The sequence below is a fragment of the Podarcis liolepis genome (assembly GCF_965112155.1).
Source record: "Podarcis liolepis genome assembly, chromosome: 8".
NCBI lineage: Eukaryota > Metazoa > Chordata > Lepidosauria > Squamata > Lacertidae > Podarcis > Podarcis liolepis.
In genome coordinates this window covers 68678068-68693016 of record NC_139560.1, presented here as the reverse complement: position 1 = coordinate 68693016, position 14949 = coordinate 68678068, and the positions used below count along the sequence as shown (strand labels likewise).

At 43.4% G+C, this 14949-nt stretch overlaps 1 protein-coding gene across 2 annotated transcripts in view; it reads left to right on the top strand.

Annotated features, from left to right (window-relative positions):
- Positions 1–13872, top strand: part of LOC310714197 (glutamate decarboxylase 1-like) — a 36678-nt gene extending 22806 nt beyond the window's left edge. Inside the window, exons 10-16 of one of the 2 annotated variants that reach the window (XM_083519407.1) lie at positions 1151–1267; positions 2042–2106; positions 3778–3856; positions 5858–6007; positions 7925–8032; positions 11699–11747; positions 13610–13872. In XM_083519407.1, the coding sequence (XP_083375533.1) occupies positions 1151–1267; positions 2042–2106; positions 3778–3856; positions 5858–6007; positions 7925–8032; positions 11699–11747; positions 13610–13662 (621 nt within the window). In that variant the 3' untranslated portion in view covers positions 13663–13872. Of the gene's footprint in view, positions 1–1150; positions 1268–2041; positions 2107–3777; positions 3857–5857; positions 6008–7924; positions 8033–11657; positions 11748–13609 lie in introns of both variants that reach the window. The other variant, XM_083519406.1, reaches the window with a different exon arrangement.
- Positions 13873–14949: the final 1077 nt, after the last annotated feature.

Below are 14949 nucleotides of genomic sequence, written 5' to 3'. Positions count from 1 at the left end.
GGATGGGGAGGGGGTCTCCACCATCCTCCTCTGCTCAGTCCCTGACAATTAGTTTTCTTTAACAGTGGAAGCAGGTTTTCAGATTATACACAGCTCTTCTTCAGGCTTTGATTATGAGAGCACAAAACGAGCATCTAATAGTCTAGATAGAAACAAATGGGTAGTCAGGCTGATGGTTACTTGGTTGCAGAAGTTTACTGGCCACTGCTGTTGGCATGGAGATAGTCTAGGTTGAGTGCAAACATGCCATTCTGATGTCATGTGTGATGTCACAAAGAGGATATGCTTTTAAGTCTTAGTAAAGCCAAAAGCAGTTAACAGTCAGACTGCATCTCAGCACTGTCAAGATGGATCTCCATAATAGGTGATGAATAATTTTATTTCGGGGTAAAAAAATTCCTTCCAGTGGCACCTTAAAGACCAACTAAGTTAGTTCTTGGTATGAGCTTTCGTGTGCATGCACACTTCTTCAGATACCTGAAGGGGATATATTAACTTTTACTGTTGGGGAAAAGTATTAGATTGGTTTGCCAGTTTGTACCCCATCAAGTTGAGGCCAATAGATAGATATTCACAACCCTGTACCCATCAAATAATCAACTTTATGTGTGACTTTGGGACTGATTCATACAACCACATTTCCTTTCTCCACTCTATTCCCTGCATCTCTCCCACCTCCTCATTCGTCAACCTTATCACCTCCTCTACGTGTGCCGGTAAGTGCCCTCTTTCTTCAAGCTCTTTGCTCTCCTACTTTTCAGGTTTGCTGGGTTCTGGGAGATGGTGGGTCTGGAATGCTTTCTAGTGTCAATGTGTCAGCCAGCTGCTGCTCTGGATCTCCCATGATTTCCCAACTTCCCCCCTCGTCTGCCTCTGAGCTGCTGCCTCCCTTAACCCCCTGCTGTAAGTCTATACTGTCTTCCTCTTCCTCCTCCCTGGAAGGGTCAGGATGGGGAGGCCGTTTCCACCACTCCTCCTCCTCTGCCCAGTCCCTGACAGCTGTTGAGCCAAAATGCAAAAGACATTTCTGACAGCAGTGTTCCTGATATGTCCAGGAAATTCTGGATGTATGGCAACCTAGGTTATGACAAAGGACAAGTCCTTGTTGCATGTACACTAATACAGGCTGCCATCTTGAATATGTTTTCAGGGCAAAGTACCATTCTATGTGAGTGCCACAGCTGGGACAACTGTGTATGGAGCTTTCGATCCACTCGTTCACATAGCTGACATCTGCAAGAAGTATAAGCTCTGGATGCATGTGGATGTAAGGTGGTTGTTGGCTATCTGTTCCATCTTGCTCCTGGAAGTCGAGTTTTGAAATGTTAAATGCTTGTAAAATTATTGAAATTTATAAAATTGACAAACTGGAACGTGTCCAGAGGAGGGCAACCAAAATGGTCAAAGGCCTGGAAACGATGCCTTATGAGGAATGGCTAAGGGAGCTGGGCATGTTTAGCCTGGAGAAGAGGAGGTTAAGGGGTGATATGATAGCCATGTTCAAATATATAAAAGGATGTCACATAGAGGAGGGAGAAAGGTTGTTTTCTGCTGCTCCAGAGAAGCGGACACGGAGCAATGGATCCAAACTACAAGAAAGAAGATTCCACCTAAACATTAGGAAGAACTTCCTGACAGTAAGAGCTGTTCGACAGTGGAATTTGCTGCCAAGGAGTGTGGTGGAGTCTCCTACTTTGGAGGTCTTTAAGCAGAGGCTTGACAACCATATGTCAGGAGTGCTCTGATGGTGTTTCCTGCTTGGCAGGGGGCTGGACTCGATGGCCCTTGTGGTCTCTTCCAACTCTATGATTCTATGATTCTATGAAAATTGAAAATTATAAATAAAAATTAAAAAAACAATCTTCCAAGCAAAGAGATCAGTAGTATAGCTACTAAGTTCAGAATGTCTATAGGATTGTCTGTAGATTGGATTCTTATTCTATTACGAAATGTACTTATGATGAGTTGAAGACAAAATTTTAATAAATGGTGTTGGTGAACATTCTCCCAGTAAGATAAGCGTGTGTTTCGTTTCTGATAGGCAGCATGGGGAGGCGGCCTGCTTCTGTCGAGAAGACATTCCCACAAACTGAGCGGCATTGAAAGGTAATCCCATTATGTTCTTTAAGGGGATGCTGCAGCGAGATCAACATATTAGCAAGTCTTTCTCCTCGCTTCAGACCTCTTGCTGAAGTGCAGACTGTAAGGCCTGTCACCATAGTAATAGTGACTCATAGTAGGAGTGGAAGCGAGTTGTTGCACTGAGTTTGAGGGGGAAAGGAAAATAAATCTAGAGCAGTACCAAGTTTTATATTATGTAAGACAGGGGTGAGGAGCCTCAGGCGGGGGGCTGAATGTGGCCCTCTCTGGCCCCCGAGACCCTTCCAAGGCCACAGCCCTCCCTACGCCCCCCCCGGACCAATCTGGAGTGCTTGTGTCTGGCTACAATGTGTCCTTGAATACCACAGACTTAATTTGGATGGTCCCTGGCAAAGTCCCTGATGTTGGGAAAGATGGAGGGCACAAGGAGAAGGGGACGACAGAGGACAAGATGGTTGGACAGTGTTCTCAAAGCTACCAGCATGAGTTTGACCAAACTGCGGGAGGCAGTGGAAGACAGGAGTGCCTGGCGTGCTCTGGTCCATGGGGTCACGAAGAGTCGGACACGACTAAACGACTAAACAATAACAATGACAAATCTGGATGGAAGGAGTGTGCATGTGTATGTCTAGAATCCTTTGACTTTGACATGGCTGGAATGGAGCCTCTTGTCAGGGAGCCGGCAAGGAGAGCAGGTCATTCGCAGATCAGAGAAAGAGAGTGAAACACTAGCTAACGTACAGTTAGTTTCTTTATTAAGAAAGCAGAACAAAGAGCACATGGAGATTTCTAAGGATTGCTCCTGCCTAGATGAAGCAGTTGCCCGGATTGGCTTGTAACTCCCCCTCCACTCTTACTCCTTCTGTGTCAGGACCCTTCCTCCATCTACGGTGAGCCCCAGGGGACCTTCTCTGTGTCTGCCTGGCTCTGTGTTCTGTGGTATGCAGCAGACGTCTTGTTCTGGCAGTGGGGGGTGGCTACAGGCTGTTAGAGAAGGTGTCAGAGTAGCTCCGTGGTGGACCCGCCAAGTCTGATTCCTGTTCCTGTCCTGTTTCCTCCTCTTCATCATCCTCCAAGCTCCCAGCCTCCAGTACTTCCCAGCTCTTCCCTTCCTCTGTGGTGTGGCTGGTTCCCCCCCACCAGGATTCTGGGTCCAAACCCTTTCCTTCTGCACTTTCCATGGCCATGTGGCTTCCTCATCCAGCCAGTCCCTGACACATCTTCTACAAAGAGTTGCACCTGTTCCCCTGTCCACCTTTTGCCTCACTTTGCCCCACTTCTATGCACCCCCCCAAAAAAAGTTGGCTGAACAAGACCCCTCCTCCCCTGATGTAAGAGACCTACAAGTTTATTTGCACTCTCTTCCCTGTTGGCATAATTTCATACAATTTTTTTTGCAGCATCAAATGCTGTGTCCCCATTCTCTTGAAAGACCTGCTGACTTTTCGTTTTGCTTCCCCCGCCTCCCGCTCCCCATTCTCCTGTCAAGTTGCTTTGATGATAAACCTTGTGGATCAAAGTTGCTGATATGAACATCTCTATAAAGTATTATTAGGTCGGTGACTTCATCACTAATGCTTCCAACTAATATTTATGTGTGCGTTTATATGCTTCAGAGTATACGACCCATTTCAAACCTGGCATATTCATTATCTTTTAATTTTCTTCTTTACCTAGGGCTAATTCTGTCACGTGGAATCCTCACAAGCTGATGGGAGTTCCGCTGCAGTGCTCTGCTTTCTTAGTCCGTGAGAAGGTAACACCCCCCCCCTTTCCTACCATGGACAGAGCTCAATATCTCAGGGCAGACACAGGATCCCAGACCAGTTTTCAAAGTTCCACACAAGCATGACTAGATTGCTGTCTGATGCTGGGATGTGACTCCTATTGCACCTGGTGGGACTTGCTTTAGAGAAAACATGTGTATGACTGGGTTGTAAAGTGCATTTAGTTGTCTGCATCTGGAGAGCACCAGGCTGTGCTAGGCTATATATCTGGAGGCGATGTAAACATAACAATATGTGACATGCCAAGCTGAATGCAGTCCATCAGCTATGTAGTGTAGCCTGCTAGATGCTGGCTGTGTGCAGAGTCAAGGATTTTGAAGTATCCAGCAGGCCATAATATGGGAGTGGACTGCATTCAGCTTGGTGGGTCACAAGTTGTACCGAGACTGTTTGAGTTGATCTCTTTGACATGAACACACTGGCTGGAGCAACCCAGCCAGATGGGCGGGGTATAAATATGATGATGATGATGATGATGAATACTTGGGTTGTATCCAGACTAACTCAGTCATTCTTATTTAATAATATTTATATACTACTTGATTGTTAAAAAACCATAAACCTCAAAGTAAGGCACCCCCAACCTTCGGCCCTCCAGATGTTTTGGACTACAATTCCCATCATCCCTGACCACTGGTCCTGTTAGCTAGGGATCATGGGAGTTGTAGGCCAAAACATCTGGAGGGCTGCAGTTTGGGGATGCCTGCTCAAAGTGGTCTACAAAAGGGATAAGACAATAAAAGTATTTATAAAAAACAGATTGTGGTGGTCCTGATGGCCCTGGCCAACTGGATGCTGCGCTGACGGATCGGCCAAGCAAACAGATGGGGGGGGGGTAGATTCAGCGGAAGCCTGCCTCCCACAGGTCCGCTTCCCATGCCCCGCCCCCGAGGCCACTGTGGATTGGCCCATTTGAATGGGCAGGTTTGACAGGAACCCGTGAGCCTCCACAAAGGCCGAGGGGGACGGGGGAAAACAGCTAAGATGCCGTGTCGCGTCTGGGGGAAGAGGAGGCGGCACATCAGGCCGCAAACGCTGCTCATTGGAAGCAGCTGATTTTTTTTGCAATACAATTTTTTATCAAATTTTTGCAACATTTTCACAATAATCTTCATATCAAGTAATTACATTGTTTCATAAATTGACTTCGCACCCACTCTCTACCATGTTTTTACTCAAACCTTTTCTGCTGCATTATATCTTGATCGATTACAAAAAGTTTCTCTACGTACCGTGACCTTATCATTTTTCTTCCACTGCTTTTGTCTCGAATCCTGCCCGCGATTTCATTCGACTATAGTTAAAACAGCTATTTAAAGCGCTGAAATCATCACTGAAATCAGTGATAAGCTAAACATAGATATTAAAACACATGTAAACATTCTGCACATCTGGGGGAGGCATGTCTGAAGCAGTTACGGAAAGGAGTGCAGTGAAGGCACCTACTTGATGTCAATAGGCAGGGAGTTCCAGATTGTGAGTGTGGCCACACTTAAAGATCAATTTCTTACAAATCCACAGAGAGTATTATCTACATCTGCAACAGTGCCAGATCCACAGACTGCGTGGGCATATATGGGGAAAGGTGATCTCACTGGTAGAGTCTCATGCTGTAGCCCCACTGAAATCAGTTGTATCTAAGGTAATTGTGACTAAGTTATGCCATTTATTTCAATGGGGCTAAAACATGACCATTGTCATCATGCCCAGCTTGTGGACTTCCCTTAGCCATCTGGCTGACAATTGTGGAGATCAGGATGCCAGGCCAGATGTGATTAGAGAGATCTGTTCCAGCAGAGTTCTTTTTTATGTTCCCTGTACACATGCATATCATGTTCAGGCAAATCTCTCAGAGCAGGTTCTACAAAATCATTAAAATGTCAATAAATTATGTTTACTTCCTGTCACTGAATAGTTTCAAACGTGATTTCAAATGCAGCATTATCTTAACAGTTCTATCCCTCCGCTAGGGTCTTCTCCAAGCCTGTAATCAGCTCTGTGCCGGATATCTCTTCCAACCAGACAAACAGTATGACACAGCTTACGACACTGGGGACAAGGCAATCCAGTGTGGCCGACATGTTGACGTATTCAAGCTGTGGCTAATGTGGAGAGCTAAGGTAGGAAACATCTTGCAGGGATCAGAATCCCACGTGGGAGGAAGTCGCTGAGATATATTGCATAACAATGACGTTCATCATGAGAAGATGAATCTGAAGCCATGGAAGGGAGGGAGAAGATTGGAGAGAATGGGAACTGCAGCTAAAGTGAGGTTGCCAAACCCACAAAACTCTTCTATATTGATGAACCCAGGGCTTTTTTTCAGCTGGAACTCACTTGAACTCAGTTCTGGCACCTCTTAGGTGGGCACCATTGCCATTTCTAAGAGAACAAGGAAGGTGTTCATGGTGAGTTCTGGCATCTCTTTTTGTAGAAAAATAACACTGGATGCACCTGCTGAGGAACATCTGCCGCAGAGTGATGCGTTAGTTTCTGAGGGTTATTCAAAAGGACATGTTTTATTCTGCTCCAGAGGGTAGAAACTGAAGCAGTGGATTCAAATTACAAGAAAGGAGAATCTGGCTAAACCTTAGGAAGTAACCAAACAATTAAACCCCTGTGTTGCAAACAAATACCAGTAATATCCAAAGGCAACATGATGACCAAGTACAACAATGCGATGTCAATATAAACTCTTTATATAATCTATACAGAACATTGAACAATATAAATATATGAAATATGCACTCTCTGCAAAACTAAATAAACAGAAATCTTCTAAATCTCTGAAAGTCACAAAATATGCACTCTTGATGGATTCTCTTGAAAACATAGAACCAAATAAACACAAGTCTTATAGGTCTCTGAAAGTCTCTGTGGGCTTATCAAGTCTCTGAGAGAAGCAACCATATAGAGTGGTTACATAACTTTATGACCACTGCTCCATAGCAATTGTTGTTATACAACTCCATTCACCATATGGATGGGATTATGAAGCATTTCTGTAGCCTTCTGCTGTGATGAAGAAGAATTCCACGAAACAGTGGGTATATCTGGAATCACTGTTCACTACGTCTGTTTGCGGACCACTTTGGCTGTCATACAACAAAGCTTTACGGCTTGTTTTCAGCAGATAAAAATCTGACCCATTGCTTCTCTCTCTGTGTTTTCAAGAGAATCCATCAAGAGTGCATATTTTGTGACTTTCAGAGATTTAGAAGATTTCTGTTTATTTGGTTTTGCAGAGAGTGCATATTTCATATATTTCATATTGTTCAATGTTCTGTATAGATTATATAAAGAATTTATATTGACATCGCATTGTTGTACTTGGTCATTGCATTGGTGTTGCATTTGGATATTACTAAACAATAGGAAGGACTTCCAACAGTTGAATCGACTACCTTGGAAGGTGGCAAACTCATTCATTGCAAGTTTTTAAACAGAGGTTGGGTAGCCATCTGCCAGGGATTCTTTAGTTGTGATTCCTGCGCCACATGGGATTGCACTAGATCACCCTTGGGACCATTTCCAAGTCTACAATTCTATGATTCTGTGACCTCATGCAGAGGCTTGGTCCATCAAGCTCACTAATGTCTACACTTGGCTGGAGGTGTCTCTCCAGGGTTTAAAGACAGCGCCACCTGGAGATGCCAGAGATGAACCTGGGACCTTCCGCATGCAAAGCAGTTGCATTACCTTTGAGTTTCAGCTCTTCCCTGTAGGCAGTGCACATGTTGTCTAATTCAGAGATGGGGAACCTGTAGCCCTCCAAATGTACCTGGACTACAATTTCTACAATTCTTGACCATTTGGCATGCTTGCTTGGGCCAATGGGAGCTGGAGTCCAGTAACATCTGAAGGGCTGCAGGTTTGTTCTGGATTTCTGCTATACTTGTAGCCTATGGACACCTGGTTTTTGTAGGCTGACCTGTGAGTGGCCAGGAGGCTAGATTTACTGCCCTTCCATCCTTTAAATAGTATGACACAGTCTAGATGCAAAGTGAACTCTCTTTCCCTCCACTGATATCTTACAGGGCACACGAGGATTTGAAACGCTTATCAACAGATTTCTGGAACTTGCAGATTACCTTTACAAGGAACTGAAGACAAGAAAGAACTATGAGCTTGTGTATGGTGCTGAGGTAAGTATTGAACAAGGAGAGTAGTACTGGGTTACACATTGATCCTGGCATCCTGCCTCTAAAAACAACAGGTCCCAGATACTACAGAAGTCCTGTTTTCAAAATGAGAGATCCCTTTGAAATCCCAGGGTATAAATTGCCACAGAAGCTCAGCTTTTGTGTATGGATTGGTTCGGTTAGGCTCAGGACTGCAATACTTCATGGATCCTCTCTCTCTCTCTCTCTCTCTCTCTCTCTCTCTCTCTCTCTCTCTCTGAACCTACCCAGACCCTGAGATCATCTTTTGATGCCCTTCTTGGTGTGCCTCCTCCATGGGAGGTCAGGAGGGTGTCAACACGAGAACGGGCCTTTTCTGCAGTGGTTCCCCATTTGTGGAATACTCTCCCTAGAGAGGCTCACCTGGCACCTTCCTTACACACTTTTGGTGTCATGCAAAAATGTTCCTTTTCAACCAGGCCTTTGGCTGATTAACTTCTGATGCCCTTTTAAATGTGTTGGGGGGGGGATTATTGGCTATATATATATATAGTTGTAATTTTATGTTGTGAACCGCACAGAGATCTATGGATGAAGAGTGGTATACAAATTTAATTATTACTAATAAACAAACAGACTAACACACAACCCAATAGGAGTGACTGCCTCTAGCTTGTGGCATAGGCTCTTTGAGCTACTTATGTTTCTTGTTTTCCAGAGCCATTTTCTTTACTAAGTTCCACTCATCTGGCCATGTATGTGACTCTGGGTACGAGGCAATTCCATTCAAGTGATTGTTTCAAAAAGTATATTTAAACTTTGTACATCATGTTGGGTTTTTGGCAAAGTGGAGAAGTGATGATCAATGTCTCTGTGGAGAAGTGATGATCAATCAATCAATCAATGGATTGGAAACCTGTGATCCTCCAGATGTTGGGTTACAACTGCCACTTTCCCTGACCATTGGTCATGCTGGATGAGGCTGGTGGGTGTTGGAGTCTTATAGGGTTGCCATATGTCCTCTTTTTCCAGGACACATCCTCTTTTCCATGATGAGAGTCATTATGGAGATCCATTGTTAAAAGCAGAAGTCGGCAAATATGTCCTCTTTTTTGCTCTTCAAAATATGGCAACCCTAGCAGTCTAACAATATCCGGAGGGCCACAGATTCCCCACTCCTGATTTACAAAAAAATAGGGTTTAAAAAAAATCACAAAAATGGTCTGTCAATGTAATCAAATGTTGAGCTGTTTTCATTTTTGAAAATAAAAGGGAAAAATGGATATTTCCAGGCTATGTGGAACTCAATAGAATTTCCAGTGATCTTTGAAGTTGGAATGCCACACATGGCACACCTATGATAAGTAGAAGCCAAATAAATTAGGCAAAATAAGTAAATTATTTTTCTCAGTGTTTTTTTAAGGTCTACGAGCCACAAATTGTTGCTTCAGCTGGTGTAGGATTGTGATGATCAGTAAAATACTTCCAGCAAGTTTTCTTCTGCAATGTATGCAGATACTTGTACTGTGTATAGATATGAACCGCAGGTAACCTCACTGATTTCCCTGAGCTAGTAATGCATAAAATGCTTAGTAAAGATGCGAGTATCTGAAGGAGCGATCATCAGTTTTACACAATATCCCAGAGGGAAAAAAAACCAGGCTAGGAAATGATGCTCAGTAAGAACCAAAGATATATTAAAAGTAACCGAGAGGCTTTATGATTCTAGCTGGCCGGTGTAAAATATATAATGTAAATATACTGTGAGATGCAGACGTGCTCTGCCACCAAATATGTGTGGTTCTTATGGGATGTTGCTGCCTGAGTTTCATTTGTGCCCAGACGTGCTATGCTGAAACCCTGTTTCCTCCCAATTTGATGTAAGCCTAGTCTGGGGGAAAGAGGCACCTTTAAAGGTGAAAATAAATCACTTAGATTCACCAGTGTCCTAAGTGTGATGACTGTAACTGGCCAAGATTGGACACCAGGAATCATTTATTAATCAATTTATCACAGAAGCAGTTCAATGAAATCCGTCTGTCAAATGAAAACTGTCTGTCCTTTCACTATATTGGATTGTGTCCAATGGAGATTTTGCACTAGCTTCTGCAAGTGCTTTCACATTGGCCTGATGGTTGCCAATCCCTTCAGCCGAATGCATGTCACCAACCCTCAAAAGCTCCTGAGGTCTGGGGGGACAGTGAAAAACAGAGCATCCAGGGCTGCAATTGGAACAGGGCAGTGGTGAAAATATGGTCTCTTGCTTTGAGGCAAGTGGAAACACTTCCAGCGGCACAAAGCCACCTGTTTGCAACCCAATGTCTGAACGTTAGACTTCAAGTATGACAAATTCGACACTGAATTAGGGCTGCAGTGAATTCAGCCTGTCGTAACCCACAACCCTTGCAGTTCGTAGATGAAGACTCTGATGTGGATGAGGTTCAAGCCACTTCCTTGATGGGAGAAACTTATTCAAAGGATGAATCTCCTATGTTATCTCTGCCTCTCTAGCTTTGCAGAAGTCAAGGACTAGAAGATGATAAGTTGAGGGCCTTTTTATCCAGCCAGCCAGCTCCTCCAGGGAGGCAGAGCTTTATCACTGGTTAGCCTGTACATAAAGCTTCATTGAGCTTCATTGGGTTCTAGCTCCTTGCAGAGGTGGCATCTATTGTAGCAGCCTTAGTAGGGCCTCTGGGAGCTGTCCAAGGTACCACCTGCTTTCTTTGTCAATAGAAACTACTGTGAGCTTCCCCTGTGAGCTTTGAATGTCAATGCATTTCATTTTCGGATCCACAAATTCATTTGGAATACATGTCTTGGTTGAGTTTATTCTTGGCTGAGACCTTATTCATGACTGAATTTGGGCGATCTTGGGCCAGTCACTCACTCTCAGCCTAAGCTACCTCACAAGGTTGTGGTGAGGATAAAACAGAGATCTACATACTCCACATTGAGCTCCTTGAAGGAAAGGTGGACTATATTTGCAACAAATAAATGAATACTTTTGTATAAATTAGAATTTGGACTTTTCAGACATTGTACTGAGAGTGCTGACAGTTGTCGTTTGACAAACTGATTTTATCGAACTATTTGTGTGACATATTTGCTAATAAATCTGGATTCCCAATAGTCATCTCACCTGGGGTTTGGGCACATTTAAATGATTTATTTTCACTTTTAAAAGCCAGCTCTTTCCCAGAGACCAGGCTTATATCATACTGGGATGAATTTAGATTTCACAGTAACACACAACTGACTCTTGTAGGACTTTTTTTGAGTAATGATCGTTTTGCAGCTGCCAGCTAGATTATGAAGCATCTCCGGGACTTTTTATATATTTGGAGTCTTACTAAACATTGGCTTCCATGTTAATTTTGTGCAAGGAAATTGTGAAAACCAAGATTCTCTCCTTCAGATTCTGGAATCTTTTTGAAATATTTTATATATTAAAAGCTCAGGGAGAATCATTGGGCTTAGGTTTGCTTCACATTCACACACAGTAAGCATTTGTGAGTGAATTGCACTAGAGAAATTGCTGAAAAAGAATTGTGAAATTTAGAATCTGCCCAGGTGGGTTTAATAAATGGAAACATTTGTTGAAGATAGACATTGGCATTTTGTAATTTGTATTTTATTTTGTTTGTCTAAGCCTGAACTCACCAATGTGTGTTTCTGGTACATCCCACCCAGCCTTCAAAAGATCCCAAAGGGACCAGAGAGAGAGAAAAGACTACATCAGGTAGAATTTCTCATGCAAACCTTTTTGTCAGTCATGGAAAGTGTGTACAGAAATAGGAACACCAATGCTGTTGTTGTGAAGATCTGTTCCAGACCCCAATTTCTTTCATCTACACACCAGAACTAGGGATGGTCTGTGGCAGTTTTGCATATTTTTAAAATATATAATTCAATTCTGTTGCATTTCCATGTCAATCTGCAATTTTAGGGGGAAAGCCTCTCAGGAATATTAAGGCACAGTTCTCTTAAAACACATATTTAAATGTGTTTTGGTGCATTCTTCAACCCTGAAACTCTTGGATGCTGATTCCTAGAGACTGGTTCCCTCCTGCAGCTGCCCATGGCATAGTCCTGAGAGTATCCTAGCTGTTGTGCTTATTACATCTTTGAAGAAGAAAAAGAAGAGTTTGGATTTCATATCCCACTTTATCACTACCCTAAGGAGTCTCAAAGCGGCTAACATTCTCCTTTCCCTTCCTCCCCCACAACAAACACTCTGTGAGGTGAGTGGGGCTGAGAGACTTCAGAGAAGTGTGACTAGCCCAAGGTCACCCAGCAGCTGCTTGTGGAGGAGCGGAGACACGAACCCGGTTTCCCAGATTATGAGACTACCGCTCTTAACCACTACACCACACTGGCTCTCCACTGGCTCTTTGGAAGTTTTAGCCAATCATACTACAGCACCAGTGACAAGATACCCTTTTAAAAGGGCTGTTCATAATTGTCTCATAATGTAAGTCCTTTCTTTGCATTTGTTTCCAATACTTGTATTTATTTTATTTAGAGAAATTTATAAACTGCTGAATCAAAGCGCTCTCTTAAGAGGCATACGTAGTAAAATTGTACCTAAAACACAGCAAAAACCCACATATACATAAAAATAGCTATTGTTCAAAGCATTGTTCAAAGCATTGAGAAACCAGTAAAACTTTGGAAACAAAAATAGTTCAATAGATTACATGTGGGTGTAAGTTTGCTGAAAAAATATAATAATAATAATAATAATAATAATAATAATAATAATAATAATAATAATAATAAGAAGAAGAAGAAGAAGAAGAAGTAGTTTATAACCCACCCATCTGGCTGGGTTCCCCCAGCCACTCTGGGCAGCTCCTAATCGAATATTAAAAACACAATACAGCATTAAACATTAAAAACTTCCCTGAACAGGGATGCCTTCAGATGTCTTTTAAAAGTAGGATAGTTGTTTATTTCCTTGACATCTGATGGGAGGGTGTTCCACAGGGCAGGTGCCACTACTGAGAAGGTCCTCTGCCTGGTTCCCTGTAACCTCACTTCTTGCAGTGAGGGAACCACCAGAAGGCCCTCGGCACTGGATCTCAGCGTCCGGGCAGAACGATGGGGGTGGAGATGCTCCTTCAGGTATACTGAATTTAGAGAGGATGCCTGCCAAATATTAAAAGCACCTGATAAATCTCTTCTTCTGGGTGAGCCAGTGTGGTGTAGTGGTTAAGAGCAGTGGACTCGTAATCTGGGGAACCGGGTTCGCGTCTCCGCTCTTCCACATGCAGCTGCTGGGTGACCTTGGGCTAGTCACACTTCTTTGAAGTCTCTCAGCCTCACTCACCTCACAGAGTGTTTGTTGTGGGGGAGGAAGGGAAAGGAGAATGTTAGCCGCTTTGAGACTCCTTTGGGTAGTGATAAAGCGGGATATCAAATCCAAACTCTTCTTCTTGTTTCACATGTCCAATGAGTTCCATCCTTTCTATACAACCAAACATTACAGTACCGTATCTACTCTGCTATACATCCAGACCATTGCTACTGCCTATTCATGGAACTAGTCCCTAAATTATTCCAGAACATAATTGCAACTTTTTTATATGTATCCATGTCTAGGTTGCTCCAAAGATAAAAGCGAGGATGATAGAAGAAGGTACTACAATGGTTAGCTATCAGCCTCACGGGAACCATGTGAATTTTTTCAGAATGGTCTTCTCTAACCCAGCAACCAAGAAATCAGATGTTGATTTTCTCTTGGAAGAAATTGAAAGGCTTGGGAAGGATTTGTGACAGCTGGCCATAAATCTCAAAAAGTGGGGACCAACATTTCATTGGGGTAGTGGATCCTGTTTAAAGTTTTGTCACTGTTGTTCTGATGACCTTGAGTGCGTTATTGAGGCTCTTCAACATAGGAACAAACTATGGTTAGAAGCTGCTCCTCTTTAAAACTATCTTCAAATACAAGATCTATTAATGTAGCATTTAAGGAAGGGGTGGGTAGATGATAGACTAGTAGATATCCCATATCTCTGACTTCCATGTGTCTAACAAGGTCAGCACTTTTTAGGTGGTGGATTTTAAGCTTGCATAAGGTCTGTGAAGGGACACGGATGGCGCTGTGGGTTAAACCACAGAGCCTAGGACTTGCCGATCAGAAGGTTGGCAGTTCGAATCCCTGCGACGGGGTGAGCTCCCGTTGCTCGGTCCCTGCTCCTGCCAACCTAGCAGTTTGAAAGCACATCAAAGTGCATGTAGATAAATAGGTACCGCTCCAGCGGGAAGGTAAACGGCATTTCCGGGCACTGCTCTGGTTCTCCAGAAGTGGCTTAGTACACCGGCTCCCTCGGCCAATAAAGTGAGATGAGCGCCACAACCCCATAGTCGGCCACGACTGGACCTAAAGATCAGGGGTCCCTTTACCTTTACCTTTAAGGTCTGTGAAAAGGGTGTGGCAAGCTGGATTCCAAGCTTTGGCAGCTCAGTCATGTGGCTTGGCAACCTGCCCCAAAGCTGATGTAACTTAAACACTATATAAAAGGTTTGCTTTGCCTCTGCCAGGTCAGCTCTGCCAGCAGTAGCCATGCTGTTGAACGGAGTTTGGATGTGGCGTAGCTTTCTTTACATCAGCTTAACTCACACCAGCTTGCTTTACACCAGCTTCTTGTGCAGAGGATTGCTCCCTTAGGATTTGTCTATTAAATCCTATTTCTCGGATTTGGGATGCTGTTTTCCTTATGAAGACAAGAGGAGTCCATGTATCATTTTCTTAGAAATAATAGGCCCAAGTCCAGGCAGATAGATCTAGATCTACACACACAAAAATATGGTGCACTTCTCATTGCCTTTGATTTGAACCAAACGTACCAGGTCACAATGGACCAACAGATGCAAGCCTGCTTTCTTATTTGATGGCAGCCGTAAGCAAAGCAAGCATCACAAGAGGTCAAAAACACATT